General features: G+C 39.9%; 1 protein-coding gene across 3 annotated transcripts in view; it reads right to left on the bottom strand.

Annotated features, from left to right (window-relative positions):
• Nucleotides 1–18,593, bottom strand: part of arap1 (ArfGAP with RhoGAP domain, ankyrin repeat and PH domain 1) — a 67,250-nt gene extending 48,657 nt beyond the window's left edge. For 2 of the 3 annotated variants that reach the window (XM_006799940.3, XM_006799939.2), the window contains exons 1-2: nucleotides 18,454–18,593; nucleotides 5,009–6,097 (exon numbers count right to left, since the gene is read on the bottom strand). In XM_006799940.3, coding sequence (XP_006800003.2) covers nucleotides 5,009–6,015 — 1,007 coding nt within the window. In that variant the 5' untranslated portion in view covers nucleotides 6,016–6,097; nucleotides 18,454–18,593. Of the gene's footprint in view, nucleotides 1–3,822; nucleotides 3,876–5,008; nucleotides 6,098–18,453 lie in introns of those variants that run through there. The other variant, XM_035911600.2, reaches the window with a different exon arrangement.
• Between the last annotated feature and the right edge of the window lie 404 nt (nucleotides 18,594–18,997).

Genomic DNA, 18,997 nt, shown 5'->3' with positions numbered 1-18,997 from the left:
GTAGTAAAACTAATCCCAGACACTGAAACGTGTTCCTTTGCTCTCCTTTTGACAAGTCTAGTTTTTTACTCGCACTTCTGGTTTAAAGAGCAAGCCTAAGCCTGCCTCACTTCAGTGATGCCACCTTATTGTAAACCCACACTGCCTGTGTATACTCAGGAAACTCAAACACACGACAAATATATCTTACGTGTGCCACACATATGCTGAGGTCATACATTCTGGTGTTTAACACTGCTCATCATATCAGTTTTAGTCATTTTCAGAATGCACTGCGCACCTGGCACAGCTCATCTGCCCTTAACAGTTTTGTTTTGATAAAACACAAGGTAGGGCCTTTTTGCCAGTAAGTGGCACACCAGGAAGAGAAAAAACAGGCTCATCTTCTTTCCCTCCCCATCAACTTTAGCCATCAATTGTTTGGTAATCCCATTGAAGTGTGGTTAAATTATGTGAGCTGAGTCAAAACATTCAATGGGGGCAAGCATGATTTTTTTAAGCGATTGACAAAAAGGAAATTCCCTATGTCAAGACCACAGATGTCTTCTTAATGGGTGGGCTGTTTCACCCACAAATATGGAATTTGTTAGTGAAAATGCAGATACATGTTCTGAATGTTCAAATGCAAAGTCAACATTTTCCTAAGGACTGCAACCCACTGCTTGTTATAGATGTTATAATTTGGTCAACTAATAGAATTAATAGAATTGATTATTAAAAACTAAACTAGGTATTTTCAAATACAAAACTATAATAACTCTGATAATCACATACATACGTAGAATGCATTGCCATATGTGCATATAGTGATGCTCATAATACAGTTATGGGGTGGGGTGTATCAAAGTTATGAGGTCAGGCTGAATGTCCGACATATATTTTGGATTTCTCACGCTTAATCCCAACAGGATGTATAATCCATCTATAAAAGAGGTCAACCTCCAGAGCTGACAAATGAAGCTGACATGGAAGTGTTAAAAATCTTCCTCTAGGTGCTACGTGAGGCTGGCTCCAAACCATATAAAACTTGGAAATACGTTTCAGGTTGGAAGAATGAAGCCAATGCATAAGTGCCTAAAAACCTGGAGTCTATCTAAAGGACACGTTTGCTTTTCCCCTGACAGACAGTGATAGAAGTCTATGGGAAAACAGCTTTCTGCCTTTATCTCTTTCAACACTATCCTACTGCGTTTATGGGCTCAGGCCGTCATTTTGGGTCATACTGACTAAAATATCAAGTCAGTTTTAAAACACTTGGTGGCACCGTGCTTCAAAATGGGGGAATATCAGTAGCACGAAAATGCATGCTGACACCAAACTGTCAATCACACGTCCTGTCACTGTCACAGCCGCCCTTCCTCTCTCTCATCCACTTAAACCAGGGGTGGATGGAACTTGACTGCATGCTGAGGTGGCAAACCCCAACCCTACTCAAGTAAATTTAAAGTGTAAGTGTTTGGGAAAAATGTACTTCTAAAAGTACTTTTATTGCACCATGGTCATTCTCTCTGCTGTAACATGAATCAAATGGTTGAACTGCCACCACAGCATGCAGTCAAGTGTTGCTAATGACCTACTAATTTTATTTAGGTGTGTTACAACAGGGACACATGTAAAAGTTTCAGGACACTGCCCCTCGAGGACTGGAGTTTGACAATCACGACTTAAGCCAGAGTCTGATTTGAAAAAGCTTCAAAATGTAGAGTCCAAAACCAGTAGTTAATGTCATGGTGGCTAGGTCCATCTTTTACACCATATATGGTTCTACCACAGACTCACTAATTGCACAAAGGCAAAATATAGAAATATCTCTCAAAGACAGCGAAAGATTGCAAACGCCATCGATAAGCGTGAACACCGACACCATTAAAATTTTGCCTTCTTGTATAGACAACCTCACTTGAAAGACAGCCCTATTACCATTGATGCCACATCACGTTATATCTAGATCTAACACAAACTCACCCTCATTGTGAACACTACCAAGCAGTACTTTACTTCCCTCACTGAGCCCTTTCAACTGCATGATAACTGATATTAGCTGAAATATCATCTTGTTCTGCACCAAAGATGCACAAGATACACGCATGCTCAGACCTGATATTACGGGAAATTACACACACTGATTCATCAAACACTGTCTCAGATCATGTTTGATTTACTCGTGTAATTGTTTTTAAATGAAAAACATACACATTCCTAAATAGTATGTCAGTTATGCAGCCTTAAGAGTTAGTCATGAATGTACACGAAGCCAAAGATTGCAAAATGAACGCATTAACCGAACAGTGCATGTACGTCACTTTGTGCTGATGGTAAGTCAGGAGTGAACATGTACATCTGGTTTCTGTCTATCCAGTATTGTGAAAGTTCCTCTTTATTCCTCATATTTTTTTATGTGTTTGGATTTCGTTCTCATAAAAACGATCACTGAGATGAAACATGAAGACCGCAAAACAAATCTTCAGATTATTAGCTCACAAATATTAGCTCTGTATGAGAGGGAAATCACCTTTACTTTATAAAAAAATAAATAAATACACTCTGAAAGTGTCACTAACACCCCCTAATATTACTGTTTACTGGCTCCCATTAAATGCACTTCATAGGCACAATTTAAAGTCAGACAGTTGAGCATTCAACACTGACATGTTGTGAAAAACCACCAAGTCAAATTGCCCTTGGGCTGAATGAACACAGGAATTGAGTGCTTATTAGGTATGATGACTCTTCTAACATATCTGCATTAGCTGAGCTGTTGACTTTAAAAAAAAAAAAAAAAACCCAAAACATTCATGTATCATTTATGTAGGAAGCAGTGCCTGTGGACAAATTAGTATACACTTCATGCACTTGGCAGCAGGTTCAAAGTAGAATTTTATCAAGTAACTAGACTCATACTAAACATTCAACTTTAAAGACGATATACAAGAACTATCTTTGAAATTATTAAAATACCTCAGTTCAAAAAAAAAAAAAAAAAAAACCCAGAAAAAAAACATGCAAAAGCCTCACAATGACGGGAAACTGCCTTATTGACACAGTTCCTCCTTTTTCTCAGAGGAAGAGTGCTGAGAGGGGTTTTGCTAGCTTGGATTCTATATTTAACGACTCGGCTAGCTCACGTATGACAGTCGGCTGAAGAAACGACGACTGCTCCTTTGTCCTCCCACGCTGCATAGCTCTTAACTTATTTAGGCATTCAGAATTATTCTTGTGACAAAAATGACTACAGTGCAGTTTAAGTCGTGGTGCTGACACTAAGCTAACATATGTGTTAACAGCACAGTTACTGTGGTCTTTAATGCAAGCTAGACTTAGCATTTCAGATACTTCATAGCTTGTGTCTGAAGAAAACAGTTACTATGTCACTTTTCAAAGTGGAAAACCGCGAAGCTAAGAACATAGTTTTTGTCTTAAAAATACACCTGACCTGCATGTCAGCTAAACATGCCATGAATGCCTCTCCAGAATACCATCTTAAACTTGCCTTACTTGATTTCTTGAAAGACATACAGATAACATAACAGTAGTTTTAGTTTCCAAAGCACATCTATCGCCCCAGGACAAGAGAAGGCTCTCATCCAGTATCACTGCAATTGTAACCTGCCTGAAGGTAAAACAAATTCATGGAGTAGGTGCAACAGAAGTGTCACTAACATCACCAACACAGCAGAAAAGATGAAGCAAACTATAGAAAAGAAAAAGGAAGGCTTGCTCGTTTTGAAACCCACAGCAAGAAGAGTGTCGACGGGGGAAAGAGAGAGTGAATGCTAAAAATAAGTATAGACAGGATACAGATATGATTTATATAAATGTTACCTGTCCTGACATGCTCAAAAGGATTCCTCTTCCAAGATGATACAAACACAAACTCTTCACAAAGCAGGAGGAAACTAGTTAACCAAAAGGGGGAGGAGGCAATGCAGCAACAAGAGTGTGTGAATATTCAAGGCTACAAAAGCTCAGACAGTAGTTCCTGGTAATGCATCACAGTGTAGCTGTGCTCTCTGCCTTTAATCCTCACCGTCTTTCCCCTCCGTGTCTGTCACAGTTTTTTTTACTGCTTATGTGCCCTCAACCGTGGCTTCCTCCCTCCCTGTAAAAGCCAGTTTCCTTTTTAAACATGCTTGTATTGCTCATAATAAATGTGCTATTAAATGTACTGGAGTCAAAGCTTTGGTTTCCTTTCATTAAAGCAATACAGCAAAAAGGGAGAAAAAAAGCTGTTCAGCCGGTGTGATTTCAGAAGGATTTACACAAACTGAGATATAACATATTACTGCCAAAGTATCATCAGTGAAAGCAGCTGAAAATTCTGCTGCTTAAGGGAAAATGTGTGGCCTTCAGTGTGCTAATTGGAAATTCACACTTTTGCAAACACAGCAGTGTAAATATGACTATGAAGAAACTGCCAAACAACACTCCCTGCGCAAAACTCAAACTCATAAGGGCAGAAACGCTTACCACAGAAACGCTAACCAGAAAGGGCTCAGTAGTAAGTTAAGAGCAACTTTAAAATAGACTACAGTTTCACACAGGGGTTGCAGTTTGCTCAGATGAAGCCTTGTCGACGTATTTCCGTATTCAGAAGGCCACAGAACTTTATGTCCAGTCAAGTGTGCTGCGACCCTTCAGTTTCAGGAAGTGTCTAATTTTACTTTCAGGAAGTGTTCAAAAGTCCCCAGTAACATTTTGCGTGTCATCATGGTAAAGTACACAAGAGATGCACTTTTCAAGCTTGGCCTGTAGATGGCGCCACAATCCACTGGTAACATTTGAGAGGGTTTTTGATCACTTATCAAAACACATAGTTAACAGTGGTAATACAGATAATGGTGGTGAGAGAGAGCATGTGTGTGTATGTTTGTGAGGGAGACAGCTAGCAAGTGCTAGCCTGTGGGATTTATCGTATTTTTAGGCTCATCTTTTTTTACCTGTAATAAACTCAGTGGTTAATTTGCATCTTTTTGCAAAATGAGGCATCTGCATTCAAATGGAGCCTTACCTGTGAGTTCTGGGAGACTGAACAGGAAACCGCTGAGGGATTGGTGGAGGGCCTTTAGATGCTATTCCTGCCTTTGGAGGAAGAGGTGGAATATTTCTACTGCAAGGGGAGTGGATGGGAGAAACAGGTGAAGATTTTCTTCCTCCATCGATAGTTAGGTATTGGGCATTCGGCTGAATGGCTAATGTCTGAGGCCTATTTGCAGTAGAAGGGAGGTCTGGAGGGTGGGATGGTGGTTGGGGGGGTGTAGATGTGGAACTGGGGGACACAGATCGGCAATGTAAAGCTGGAGCCCTGACTTCTCGTCTTTCCAGTTTAGGGGAGCCAGAGGTTTGAACAGGGGGTAAGGTGAAGGGCTGTGGAGGGCAGTTTGGTGTGCTTCGGGGGGGAACAGGGGGCAAAGAAGTGTCCAAAGCTGGAGGGGGGCTAGGGTCCAAGTTGTCTGGAGTAGTAGAGCGAAACTTAGTCCTTTCTTTTGGCACAGGTTTCTTCCTCTCGCTATCTATCCCTCCATCCCTCTCTTTCTCCCCGTCATTTCTAGGTACCATCTGTCTTTTCCCAGGAACCGGCTTCTCTCCTTCACCGCTGCTCTCCAGCATTCTGGATACTTGTCTTTCTCTGGGGACTGGCGTTTCTCGTTTCCTAGGTGTAGGTCTCAAAGTCTCTCCATCTTGCTTCACATTGTCCTGAAGGAGAGATTTTTCACATGGTGGGACAGGCAATGGTCTATCTCCCCCCAGAAATTCAGCTTGTCCCATTTCCTCTGATCTCTCAAACGGTCCGATGGTGTGAGCGTCATGATTCCCATGTGTTTTGTTCAGACTTGCTAAGATGCGCCTCTGGTGACCTGGCAGGGTGATACCAATGCATTCCAGTTGCTCTGGTGTGAGGCTGCGACACTGTTGTAATGTTGCATATCCGGCACTCTGAAATGCATCGGAATACTGCTCCAGGCGAAGTACGCCCAGCCACTCCCCAACATTGACACAGGATTCAGACTGAGACATGGCTGGTGTGTTTGAATGTGCTGCTCGTGAGAGTCCACAGAGAAAACGCAGACCTTAATGCATCAGATCATGGTTACGCAACCTGCAGAAGAGACAGAACAAGGAGACGTGTCAATGCATCCCATCAAGGAACAAGCAAAAATTAAAACAAAAACTCTCCAAAGCAATGACTTTTTTTTTTTTTAAACGATTTCCTGAAAACCTTGTTTTAGTTTGTGGTTTGTGTTATTTTAGTTTGTCTGTGTGTGTCATGCAAGTATGAATGCGGCAAATCCTGTCTCGGGAAATATGTCAGCCTGCATTAATATGTGTGGTTCTAAAGATACATCATGATCAGTAATGAATAGTGCAATCATAACCATAATTCAAGAAGTTGCTATTTTTATTAAGTGTCTAAACAACTGCAGCAAAATTATATGCAACATGTGGTGGATGTTTCTTTCCCAGGTAGAAGAGGAAGTTCAGTCGCCACAACAGTAAACTTCAATAGTAGTTCAGTCATTCTTATAAGTGGTGTCACATTAGTCCATTGACATGTGTGTGTATATAAAAAGGTTGAACACAAATTAGAAGAAACTGCCATTCAAGTCTGCATTTCTCTGCCTAAACATGTTTTCTTTAAGTTTCTAAACTAGTCAGTTTTGTTGCACTATCGCAACAAACTACTAAGGGAGGAAGTGTAAGTGGCACAATGTGTATTGGCACAGAAAGCATGTCTCTAAATTCTCCGTAAGCCTTTCAGTCATGTTCAGCTTCCTGCAAACCACTAAAATTCCTCATAGCACTGTCATCAAGGTATTACCGTAAGTTTTATTTTTTTATCACCGGTGATGACCCAAGGCCTAAACACTAACCTTAATGTTTTAGAGTAAAGTAAAACTGACTTATTTGGAATAAATTAACTAGTTTTGAGGATAATTTTTATGATAATATAGATATGGCACTTTGTGTCTGTATTCAAAATGTCCAAGAACAGCTTCTATGCAAATCTGTGAAAATGTTAGGCTTTGATTAACAGTAGGTGTCATCTACCAGCACTCACACGGCGCAAAAACGTAACAACCGCAATCAATAGCTTAATAAAGACTATACCGATGCACAACTTCAGTGAGCGTAAAAATATTGCCAACAGTTCTTCTTGACTGTTCTATAATGTGGGAAGGTACAAGCTTTTCTAAATCGATAGTCAAAAACCTTCTGCAGTCACTCTGCCTTTTATCTTCCTGCCTCTTACTTGTGACCACAGGGGAAGCTGTCGGTTTCCCATCAAGAGCCGCAAACACAGTCTTTCCTCCGCACACCCTTGCACACAAAACTATATTTCACTTGATACAATCACAAGAAAAAATAAAATATGCGTGGATGAGTTTAACCTCTTTTCTGTTCAGCTCAATAAAAAACAAAAACATGCCTGACTGAAAATATACTATTCAAAAAGAAAAACAAAGTTTATACTTTATTCTCCAAATCCCACATAACAAGAAAATATGTTTAATAGGACTAAAAACATTTGACTTGCACAAATTATATGATATTTACGGTAAGAACTTTTCCTCGTCACAAGTTTGCATGCAAGTATCACACGGCGGATATCAGAAAATAAATAGAGTAGGACTACACCAAACTAGAATTTCTATTACTTACATGACCACAAGGGCTGTTGTGGGTATATTGGCATATATATATAGGCAGTCAAACTATGGACAGGTTGTGAAATGTCCGGTCGCAAAACTTAACAGGTGTGTATTTGAGTTTAAACTAAAGGGAGGGTTCGCTCATTAACTTGGTCTGATCCATCAATAATTAGTGAAGGCCATCAGAAGATGTAACATCATGTCAAGATGGTTATGAGTTTTCCTTTGATAGAAACTGTTTAGTTTTTTTTACTGACAAGTTTAAAATTTAAAGATACACACCTAAGCATTATTAACAGACACTTTAGCTCACTGACTAGCAACAGAACATACAAAAGAGAAAATATTTAAAGCATTATATAAACCTGATTCGGTTTGGTGATTAGACATGAGAGTTGTTAAGGTTGAGTGAAGTCATAGTCACCAGCCCAGTATGATAAAAGACAGTGCCAATGCTGCCAATGTGATGCATTTCATTTCCTGTCCAAAGTTTCCTCTAACAACTCAGAGCGCAGCGTACAGACGGTGTGAATCTTGCTCTCTTCTCTCCAATCAAAATGCTTCCCATTTTTGAATTGAGGAACTCAAAAAACAGCCCAATGAAAAACAGTCTGATTGGTCTTCAGCCCCTTCACTGAGGCGTTACTCACCAAACTGAGCAAAAAGTGTCTAACAAGTGAGCAGCAAGTGTTAGCATCTTGTTTAACTCGATAAACATTTGTAGCCCCTCAATAGTGGCTCCGTTACACTAATCAAGACATGAAAAAGGTAAAAGCAGATGTAAAGTAGAGAAGTGAAACAATACTGTTGAAATATGTAATCTTGAGTATTGTGCCCATGCATCACATCATGAAACGCTTAGCTTACATCAGCTGATATCAGTTTGTGCATCTCAACATAAAAAGCATTACTTTGTCAGCTGTTCTAAGTCTGTCTGCCTCTTGAAGGCAATTTCAATTAGGTTGCTATTCAACCGACACTCACCTGCCACTTTATTGGGTACAACTGTTCAAACGCTCATTAATGCAAATAAGCCAATCACATGGCAGCAACTCAGTGCATTTAGGCATGGAGGTAGCTTGCTCCTTAGTACTGACTGAGCATTATTTTAACACCACAGCCTATCTGAGTATTGTTGCTGGCTATGTCCATCCCTTTATGACCGCAGTGTACCCATCTTCCGGTGGCTGCTTACAGCAAGATAACACAACATTTGCATCATCTCAAACTGGTTTCTTAAACATGACGATGAGCTCACTGTACTCAAAAATGGCATCCACAGTCACTGGCTCTCACTCCGATAGACAGTTTTAGGATGTGGTCAAACAGAAGAATCTCAAAATGAATTTGCAGCCAGCAAATCAGCAACAACTGTTTGACCCTATCATGTAAATATGGACCAAAACCTCAGAATTTAAGCCATTAAGACTTAAAACAGTTCAAAGCAAAATACCTATGAACTTTGATAAATGCTTCCTGTGTTTGCAGTTCACTAGTCTAAACATAACCTGAACCTATTGCTGTACTATATTCAGAAAGATGAACCTGACTGTGATCTTTAATTTGACACCAAAACAGAATATTCACAAAACTGCTAATGTGTTATTTTAACTGCTGAAAAGACTGACAAAGAGTGTGCGTGAACACAGAAAATATCAGGTTCCTCCTTAATTCTGCAAATTCAGGTTGATTATCACCCCCGACTTCCTTTTTCCTATTCTCTGTGCCTCTCCTTTTTATTTATCTCTTTTTTTCCCTTCAGTTTCCAGTCAGCAATTTGAATTCAATTCATCTGTCTCTCCGTTCATCTCCCCCTCCCTCCCACTCAGAGAGCTGCCAATAACAGGGTCTCTGTGCTCTCCACAATGGGGCATTTTGTTGCCTAGGCGAGTACACGCACATACTGACAAGCAGGAAGGAAAAACATGGTCAAGGCCCACTGTTGGAGCCTGTTCACACACTCTAAAACAAGTGCTCACCTAATGATATTGTGTGTAGGTGCGTCTGTGTGTGAGGGGCGCCTCAATTTCACCATTAATCCAACACACAGAGACACCCAGGGTGCTCCACTGTCCGCACTCATCACAGTGCTGGTTGGCATCAAATTTAACCTCATCTACTGTCTGAATCTGCAGTTTTTAAGTATATAATAGTGATTTATGAGACAAAGCGATGTCTACTGAACTTTATCGCTTATTAAAAGAATTTAAAGGCCTCTCAACAACAATGTTGGTGACACATAAAACACATTACCACCCCTCCGCTGTACTTGTAAACACACCACATAAATAGTGTGGCAGGGCTGCATACAGTACGCCACACAGTTTAAAAAAGAAAATGCAAAGACTACCATTGTATGGCCAGTTGTCACACTATGAGTCATGTGGTTTTTAAAAAGCCACAACAACTGCTGAGTTGTTTTTTACTCTTAACAGTTCACTGGTCCTGAACTAAGAAACAAGCTTTTTATATGCCACGTCTTGTGCTAGTTTTTAAAAAGCGAGGAGAGTCTTTGTTCTAATTCGAAGACTAAATATTTCACTTACATGCTCATACTGCCGAATGTGTAACAACACAGTCTAGAATAGCATAAACCTTGCTGTATCCACCACTACATTCACCAGCATGGACTAGAATCGCATTCACTGAGCCTAGCGTATAATCTGCAAGTCATTTAAATAAGAGAAAATAAAGTTAGACTAGACACCTAGTCTAAAAGACAGAAATCCCCAAAATACTACACGTGATCCTAAGAGCTTAATTAATCCTCATTACTCAGTGTTTTAAATGTTGCTGACGTCTGTCGGGGCTGCAGCCACAGACAGTGACTGGGGGTATCGTAATATCTCTGAACCATTAACCGTTTAGTGCATCACTAAAATAAGAATAAGATGTTTAACCCACTAGTATTTTGTGAGCTGACTAGCATGGGGGAGCAACTGTTTGACGTTTAGTTGACTAGTCGTCCATATTTCTAGCCTGGGCCATTCCGGTTTTATGTGAGCGTTTTTGAAGGTGCATGCTAAAACACCCGAAGCACATTCATGTGTCCCTCTGTATTTTTCATTTCATTGCAAATGTATTCAAAATAAATATAGTCTAAACTTGTCTTCTCAATGCCTGCTTCATCACAGCTCAGCTTTTGGAACGATGACTTTGCAGATTGCTTCAACATTTTACATGCGTGATCTTTGCTGGCGTGATCATCAAACCAAGAGCAACTAATAAATCACAAAGCAAGCTAATCAAGCTTCGATTAGCAATTAGTACCGGCCAGGCTTGCTGAATGTATTTAACTTTATTCATAAACAATAGGGCCGATTACTTACAATCGTCTTCTCCTTCATTTTGATGTAGAACAACAGAAGGACCTCTCTTGGAGTATTTTCATAATCAATTTTGATCAGCGAGTGGCAGTGCTAAAGCATTTAAAAGGGCAACATTTGACTGGCTGATAACTGCACCCCGTTAGAAAAGAACGAGAAGTGAGTTTTACACTGAAATGTATACGTGTTAAATCTGCATTTAAGTGATGGTGAATACAAACACCTGCTTACAATTGCAATTCAAATGAACTGCCACACATATTTTTGCCATTTGCTGCTGCGAGTGTAATCTATAGGCTTGGGTAAACCACAGAAGCGCATAGCTTTTTCACAGCTTTACTCCAGCCCTACTGCCTACACAGAAGATATTACTTGAGAAGTATAATCCAGCATGCCTTTGCAGGGCTTGCAAAATCGCTAGCCCGACGTCCTGGGGCTAGCGATTTTTCCAGTTGGGCTACCAAAATCCATCTCGGCCCTGCCCGTCGGGCTATCATAGAAAGAAAAAAAAAATATGTCAATGCTTTTGCATTCTTTCGCTGGGCAATTATGTCAATGGCATCGATGAGTCATTGTCAATATGTGACATATTAAAATTGCGTTTGAATTTGCGCTTGTTTTTTGCTTCACTTTCACTTTGCGATCACGCAAACTGTTAATAGAGAGCGGCAGCTGCTGATTGGTGAGTGACAGATTAATTGCGCACCAATTCCTCTGACATTGTCTTATCACTCAGTAGCTTACCGTACTATTCAAACGTGGCAAGTGAAATCTCCCGCAGCAAGCTTAAACATGTGATAGAGGTTGATTGCACAGAGAATCACTGATCATTATGCAAGTGTGTGTGTAAAAGCAGATGGATTTACGCAGGTATTTTAGTTCTGCTCAGCCAAATAAGACAGGTCAGGGTGAAGAAGGGACAGCCAAAGAAAAGCCGACCACAAAACGGAAAAGTTACGACAAATCAGACTATGAGGCAAAAACAAAAGCGCAGCTTTTTTGGTTTCATGAAATATGAATATGACGAGCTAAATAACATGATGTTCTGCCGGGTGTGTCTTGAGTTTCCCTCGATTTCTGAGTCGACAAGCACCTTTGTTACTGGGACCCGTAATTTTAAGAAAGACCCCATTAGAACCCATGAGAAATGCAAGAAATGCATTATTGCTCAGTCTGCAGTATCTTTCCCAGAACAAACGCCAATTGCAAAAAACATACCAAAAATAAACCAAGCACAACAAGAAGTCCAGAAGAAACGCAGAAGAAAAAGCTGTTTAGAACAGCGTGCTATGTTGCGAAGAGTGAACTACCTTTGGCAAAATTTAGCAGTCTTTGCAAACAAAGCAAATGGCCTAGATCTTGGTTCCACTTTCCTCTTACCCGTGACTTCAGTGGAAATTTCAGATTCAGGATCTGACACAGACTGATTCATGTTCTACACACTTCTTACAAAGTCATAGAAATTTCTGTTCAATTAGAACCAAATATTTGAGTTAATGATTGTAATTTTTATACAGTTGTTGTAATTTGTGTTTTAACTATTTTTTTAAGTCAATCAAAAAAATGTCCTTTTTTTTCAGGCTACTTAAATTTATTTTGGGCTACCAAAAACTGAAGAGTGTCTGCCCGAAGGGCTACCAGGGATCTTGAAATTTTGCGAGCCCTGCTTCGAGTCCTACTTGCAAGTTTCGAAACAACAGCTTGAGATTTGACCGGAAAGAAACGTTGTGATGACGTTACACCTCTGCTGGCCTTCTTGCAACGGCTTTCAGTCAATTTCAGGGTCTAGTTTAAAATTGTATTGCTTGTTTTTTAGCATCTCAGTGGTTTGGCACCCACTTACTTTACAGAACTTTTGAAACCCTACAATTCTACCAGCCACTGGCGTCTATGAACCAGCTCCTCTTGGACAAGATCCAGGCTTAAAAGCAGAGGCGATGGGAACCATCCCTGAAAAGGATCTAATTTTTGGAACAACTTACCTCTTTACATAAGAGCTGCCCACTCTCTTGCTTTCAGGTCTAGTTGAGCAGAGTATCCTAGCTTTTATTATGCAAACACAGTCTTACTTGCTTCTTTTGAGTTTTAGTGTACATTTATTCAGTGTTGTTACATTTAGGTGTATACTTTGTATAACTTGTACGGCATTTTGAGGCTGTTTCAAATGTACTATAGAAATAAACTTGGACTTGATGCAGACTTTTTGAACAAACGAAATATTTTAAATAGTGATACTGATAAATATAAGTATATTTCACAGATATTCAAAATGACTGCTGGTCAAAATCTGGACCATGAACTAAGCAAACAATGATGTAATCAGCAATACCATCACATCAACACACGGACAGACCGATTTAAACTATTTAAGTGGACATATGCAATCACAACAGATTATATCCCCATAACTTGGACATATACGTAAATGTATATGTGACATACAGGCAATGGTTGTGTTATGAATAATGTTAAGCAGTTTTTTAAGGTGCAAAGGATGCCAGATTATGATGACCTGATATGTGGCATACTATGAAGTAATGTTATTTCTACCCACTGGTGGTTGTTTACAAATTAGGGATGTATTACAATGTAGATGATCATTCTTAAACCACTACACTTTGGTTTGGTGTTACACAAGTCACAATTTCTTTTATGCCATTTCTCTCAGGGGTCAAAAGGAAATGTTTTCTTATAATGCTGAAGACTATTAACAGAGTTGGCATTTGAAGAATTCCTGAACTTACCAAAATTTAAATTTTAAAAAAAAAAATCCAGAATTTACCAAAAGTTCCTCTCCTGTGTAACTGTTCGTGTTATCCCGAAGGGGTGGGCAGAGTAGCATACGAGGAACAGAGAAGAGTCGACGGGGTCAAGCTGACACTTCCTAAGCCTGCCAACAACAAAAGCCTTCCAACAAGTGGGAATTCTTCTAAACCCAAAGATACAGGCCAACCCCAAACATCTGGTAGCGGGACAGCTGGTCCTGGCATGAGCGTTAGCAACTCTGCTGAATTACAGCCAAACAGCCCAACCAACGCATACCTTAACAGCATTTAACCGTCACTTTATTTCAAAGGCACTTATGGGGATTACATGGTAGTGAGGAGCTATCCCTCCAAATGGATAACATCAGTTGATACAACTAGTAGCAATGCATCAATCCATTTTTTCCTACTTTTGTTAAGTTAGCAGTGCCCTGTCTTAGGGTACCTGCAGATGTTGAGCACAGATCTGATACCAGCATTTAATGAATGAGCTACATTCGTCACCGAAGCATACAGATCAACATCAAATATTTTCTGTTTATTATATTTTTTTGCTCTAGTCTCATTTCACTACTAAAATTGTCCCAGTTTCTCCTTTTTCTGCTTTCGGTCTTACTGTTAATACAACTCCACACACACATACACATTTGTATCGCATGTGGACTGAAACTGACAAGAAAGAGGTGAAGTGAAATTCTATCAATGGAGTTGATCAACAGACGCTATGCTACAGTGAGTGCAATGAAAACTACCAATAAGTGATACAACTGTTAGAACCTACGAGACAGAGCCACAGAGCGAAAGGAGCTGTCAAAAAAGAAAACAAAAAGTCATCTGAACGCTTCAGTTGAGCCAGTTGACCACAGTAAAGCCACAAACTACAGTAGGGCAAAGATTAAAATACAGCTGCTGGTACTGTTACTCTGAAATACCACCTGTTAGTTTTCTCAATGCAAGATCAGATTACCTATTAATAACTACTGATGACTTTTGGCTTAGCCAGCAGAGGACTGAATTAAATAGATGGTTCAATAGATCAGTTATTGTCACCATCACACTAGTCAAGATCAGATCGATATACGATCCAAATATCAGATTCCTTTGTCTACAAAACCAGTACAATCAGTACAACTTCAAAACTTCTATTCCTTTCTACTCATACTGTGTATGGAAAAAGGCCATAACGCAAAGTATCATTACTGTTATCCACAGTATCCATGTACATCAGTACAGAAATGTTCATGATGTGTTTGAGAAATTTAGAACGTGTCCAATTTGGTGTACTAAAAACAAAAACTAATGAGAAACATATTATACAAGAGTAACTACAACATCATCCATTAGATGCTGGTCGATGTCCTTTGGGGTTCATAGTTTCCTTCTCTCTTCCTCTTCCCTTGTTTCCTAGATTAAGACTGAAAAGCAAGTCTGTGGAGAACAGGCCAAGATTACTTTTTTTAAGTCCCTACGATCTACAGTGAGATCTAACTCAAAAATACAATACAATACAATACATGCAGTTAACATGGAGCAAATCCACAATTTCTCACTGTAACACTGTCTGATCTTTCAGATCAGGTGGTAAAGAATGAAGCTGCTTGCTCTACGGCTGCTGCTCAATATACCAGCTTTTAACGATTTGCACTGCCTTAACTCTTCATTTAATCTCCAGAGTTTTAGACGGATGTCGTCCTTATAGGAGCTGCTGAAAAACACAGCATATACAAGAGACATGAGTCAGATACCCATCACCAGACACACTGCTGCTTTCAGCCCACTTTCAATTAGGACTGAATAGTGACTCAGTGCAGCCAGCACAGCAATGCATCTTAACAATGTCCTCTAGTGAATAACCTTATGTGTGCACGCACACATGCACACACACTTACCCCTTACTCCCAGGGCTGCAACATTTCAGAAGGTTTCCCACGGCAACCCAACCTAACCAAACTATTATATTTAGCCTAAGAATTGCACCAAAGTTATCTGAAGTAAAACACAATCAAAATGAAATCATCAGTGTGTGTAAGACACAGGCCGCCACTATGTAAAAATCACACGCACTGTTTGACAACAGGAAAAGATGAAAACTGCGCAATGTGTAGACTCGACCCCGGCACGTTTAGCCAAATGATTAAGGCCTGTGCAAAATGGTAAACAGTAAATGGACTGGTTCTTATATAGCAATTTTCTGCTTGAGCACTCAAGCATTTTATACAACATGGCTCATTCACCCAATTACACCTATTCACACAAGCATGTTTTTCTATATGTAAGTGCTTTCTATCTAACATTCACACACATTCATACTCTGATGAATCAGAATCAATCATCAGAATCAGAACATATTATTAATGTATTTAGTCCCAGAGGAAATTTTTCAGATAATTTCCTCTGGGACTAAATAAATCGGAGAGCAACCTGATAATAGAGGACCTGCTCTACCTCACGAGGTGCTACCACCCACCCCCCACCTTCACTTTCACAATGGCTTGTACAACTGAGATATAAAAACAACTAAACTAAACCCACAGGGGTCTTCACAGCAGAGGGATCCACATATTTGTATTTGCGAAGTTGAAGCTCCCCTCTTAGGGATTTGCGCCTCCTCCCAGTCAAGGACTGGGGATGTTTTGCTCGTCAGGTAGTCACTACACTACACTCAGGCAGTTCACTGTTAAGTTTATAAAGATCTCAGATGAAAAGTAAGAAGTGAAACAAAAGTTAAGCTGATGGGATTTTTTTTTTTAGTTAACATGAACAAGAGTCTCCTGATGCTATTAGGCTAACCTTCATTTAAATCAAATCAAACCTGAAGCCGTAATTTTTAAGCAGCCATGTGAATTCTCCTGCCTACTGCATTTATTCAAGCAGCTCCTTTGACTAAAGCAGACTCCCAGCACTGTTTGGACTGCAAGCCAAAATTTGGCTGAAATTAGAGGGATTCATTTAGGGCTGCAGATTTCTAATTTCAGTCCGGTGTTGACAGCTGTTTGTTGTACACTTTCAAAACCTTAAAATGTGAAGCGCTCAGTTGTCTGCTAAGGTCAGTGTCCTCTCACCTCGTTCCAGGGTTATTCAGAAGCAAACAATCATGTGTGCGAGTGAGACAGAGAGGAGAGAAAAAAAAGGCACAAAAGCTGATGACACAAGTGGATAAAGAAAGACTATGACAGATATTAACCGACACTGCATCTCAAACATGACATCAGTGCCAATAACGGTTTCCTCTAAAGAAATCTTGCTAAGTTAAAACGTCTGACTATGATTTGCAAGCCGTGGCTTATTCCAGACTTCCCGTTGTATGATAGAAGGCACATTTTATAGAGACAGACCAATGTGTATTTGCGTCTTGATATGCATCTTTTAATATTACAGTATGTGATTCTCAGCATGCACAGGAAAGCCAAAGGCAGACAGCCACATACTTAGTCATTTCCCATTTCACTGCAGGACCAATAAGGTCAGTAGGACCATGATACTGTCTGATAGCGATTTTTGCCAGTCTGCAAAAAATGACATTTAATGGGTGGATTTTTTTTGGCTTGCCCTTCAGAGCGATAAATCGGTATCCGCTTTCCATGGTAAGACGAAGTGCCTTGCTCAATCTTTGATATGGCAGTGATAAAAATGACTGACTTTTATTTACTTTACAGTTTTGCAACTAGGAGGCTTCTGCAGCATAATTATATCTAGTGAACCACAACGAAGAGGAACATCGTTTTTCATGGTTGAAGAACTTCTTCCTCAGCAAGAAAAAAGCAAAACAAGAAGAAAGAAAAAAAAAAACTACTTAAAAATTTGTATTCATCAACTTTAAGGGTCTACTGATCAAATCAGTCATGCAAAAATGCAATCTATTTTAAAGCCCTGAACCCACAGGTAAATGTTATTAACCTTTCGGAGCACATTTGTATCAAAAGTGAAATTATTTCAAAGGAACAGGAAAAGCATACGTCTGTAGTTCTTAATAACTTATCTGCCAACACGTTTACAGTTTCATTATTGATCAAACCTTATGAACTTCTGTTCATAAGGTGACTCTTGTCAGTTTGTGGGAGAGAAAAAAAAGCAGAAATAAGCTGTTTAAGAAATCTTCCGCAACTACCTCGCTGCTTTTTTGTTTTTTGGCCGGGGGATCTGCTGTACTAAAGCCTGCATGATCACCTGTCACAAAAATCCACCTGCTCCATTACATACACAGCTCTGAGAATTTCTATAGATGTTTCCTTCGTCTCAAGCTGGGAACCAGTTACTCCATCTATAAACAACTGATTTCATCTTAAAACCATCCATGTAATGGAGCCCAGATTAGAAATAATGAATTCCACTGGGGATAAACAGTCCCGTCGTAGGCAAGTTCGCTTTTACCAGAGAAAAAAATAGAGCAGTCTGGGAAAGCCGCTAAAGTGTTCACATTAATTCAATCAAACTCTTCTTCATCAATTAGTCTACTTCTAAAAACAGAAGTGGACACAGTCGCTGAAGCACATTGGAAAAAATAATAGGTTCATGTGTCGCTGAGTAATAAATTCAGAGCTAACAGTCTGCGCCTAAAAATAACCTCAGCAACATTGTTTTTTAGTGCGGACCCCCTCACAGTGAGTGCGTTTAAAAGCGCTGAGTTCACGTTTCTCCTCTAAGCAGTGGCTCGAGGAAAGTTTTTCTTGTGCTGGAGAAAAAATAGTTTTTAAATTCCTGTTATCCACTTACCCTTTCCAGTCGTCAGTGTCCGTGTCACTGAGACACGCCAGGAGTGGGTTTGCCTTCGAGGTGGGATTAGAAGACACAACTGCGACGCCGAACAGCGAATAACACTTTATTTTTTCTCACTGTTGAAGAGCAGCAGCGGCTACGCGCATGCATCCGCACTTACGTGCAAGTGAAGGAAGTGCTTTCCTTTCAAAATAAACAGACCCGCGGGGAGTTTAGCCGATTGTGTGTTTTACTTTGAAGGCTACACCTTTGTCCTTTCTGCCTTAACGCGGATAATTTTACTGTCGAAGAATTTCCGTAAGACCGTCATGTGACCGTCTAGAAAGACTGGACAACCCAGTTAGTTTTCATCCACGTTCCCCACACAGCGCTTACTTTTTACATACAATACCAAAAAAAAAACCCAAAAAAAAAACTGAGCAGTGGTATTTTTTAACTTCTGCTATTGCAAATACTCTACTTAAAGTCGGCGTGTTTTGGAGAACTAAAACCATCCCCATAACCCTCAATGGGACTGCTAATAAAATTTTACACTGTTTTT

Source organism: Neolamprologus brichardi, chromosome 14 (genome assembly GCF_056152115.1).
Source record: "Neolamprologus brichardi isolate AB-2024 chromosome 14, ASM5615211v1, whole genome shotgun sequence".
Lineage (NCBI taxonomy): Eukaryota > Metazoa > Chordata > Actinopteri > Cichliformes > Cichlidae > Neolamprologus > Neolamprologus brichardi.
This window is presented reverse-complemented; position numbering and strand designations above follow the sequence as displayed.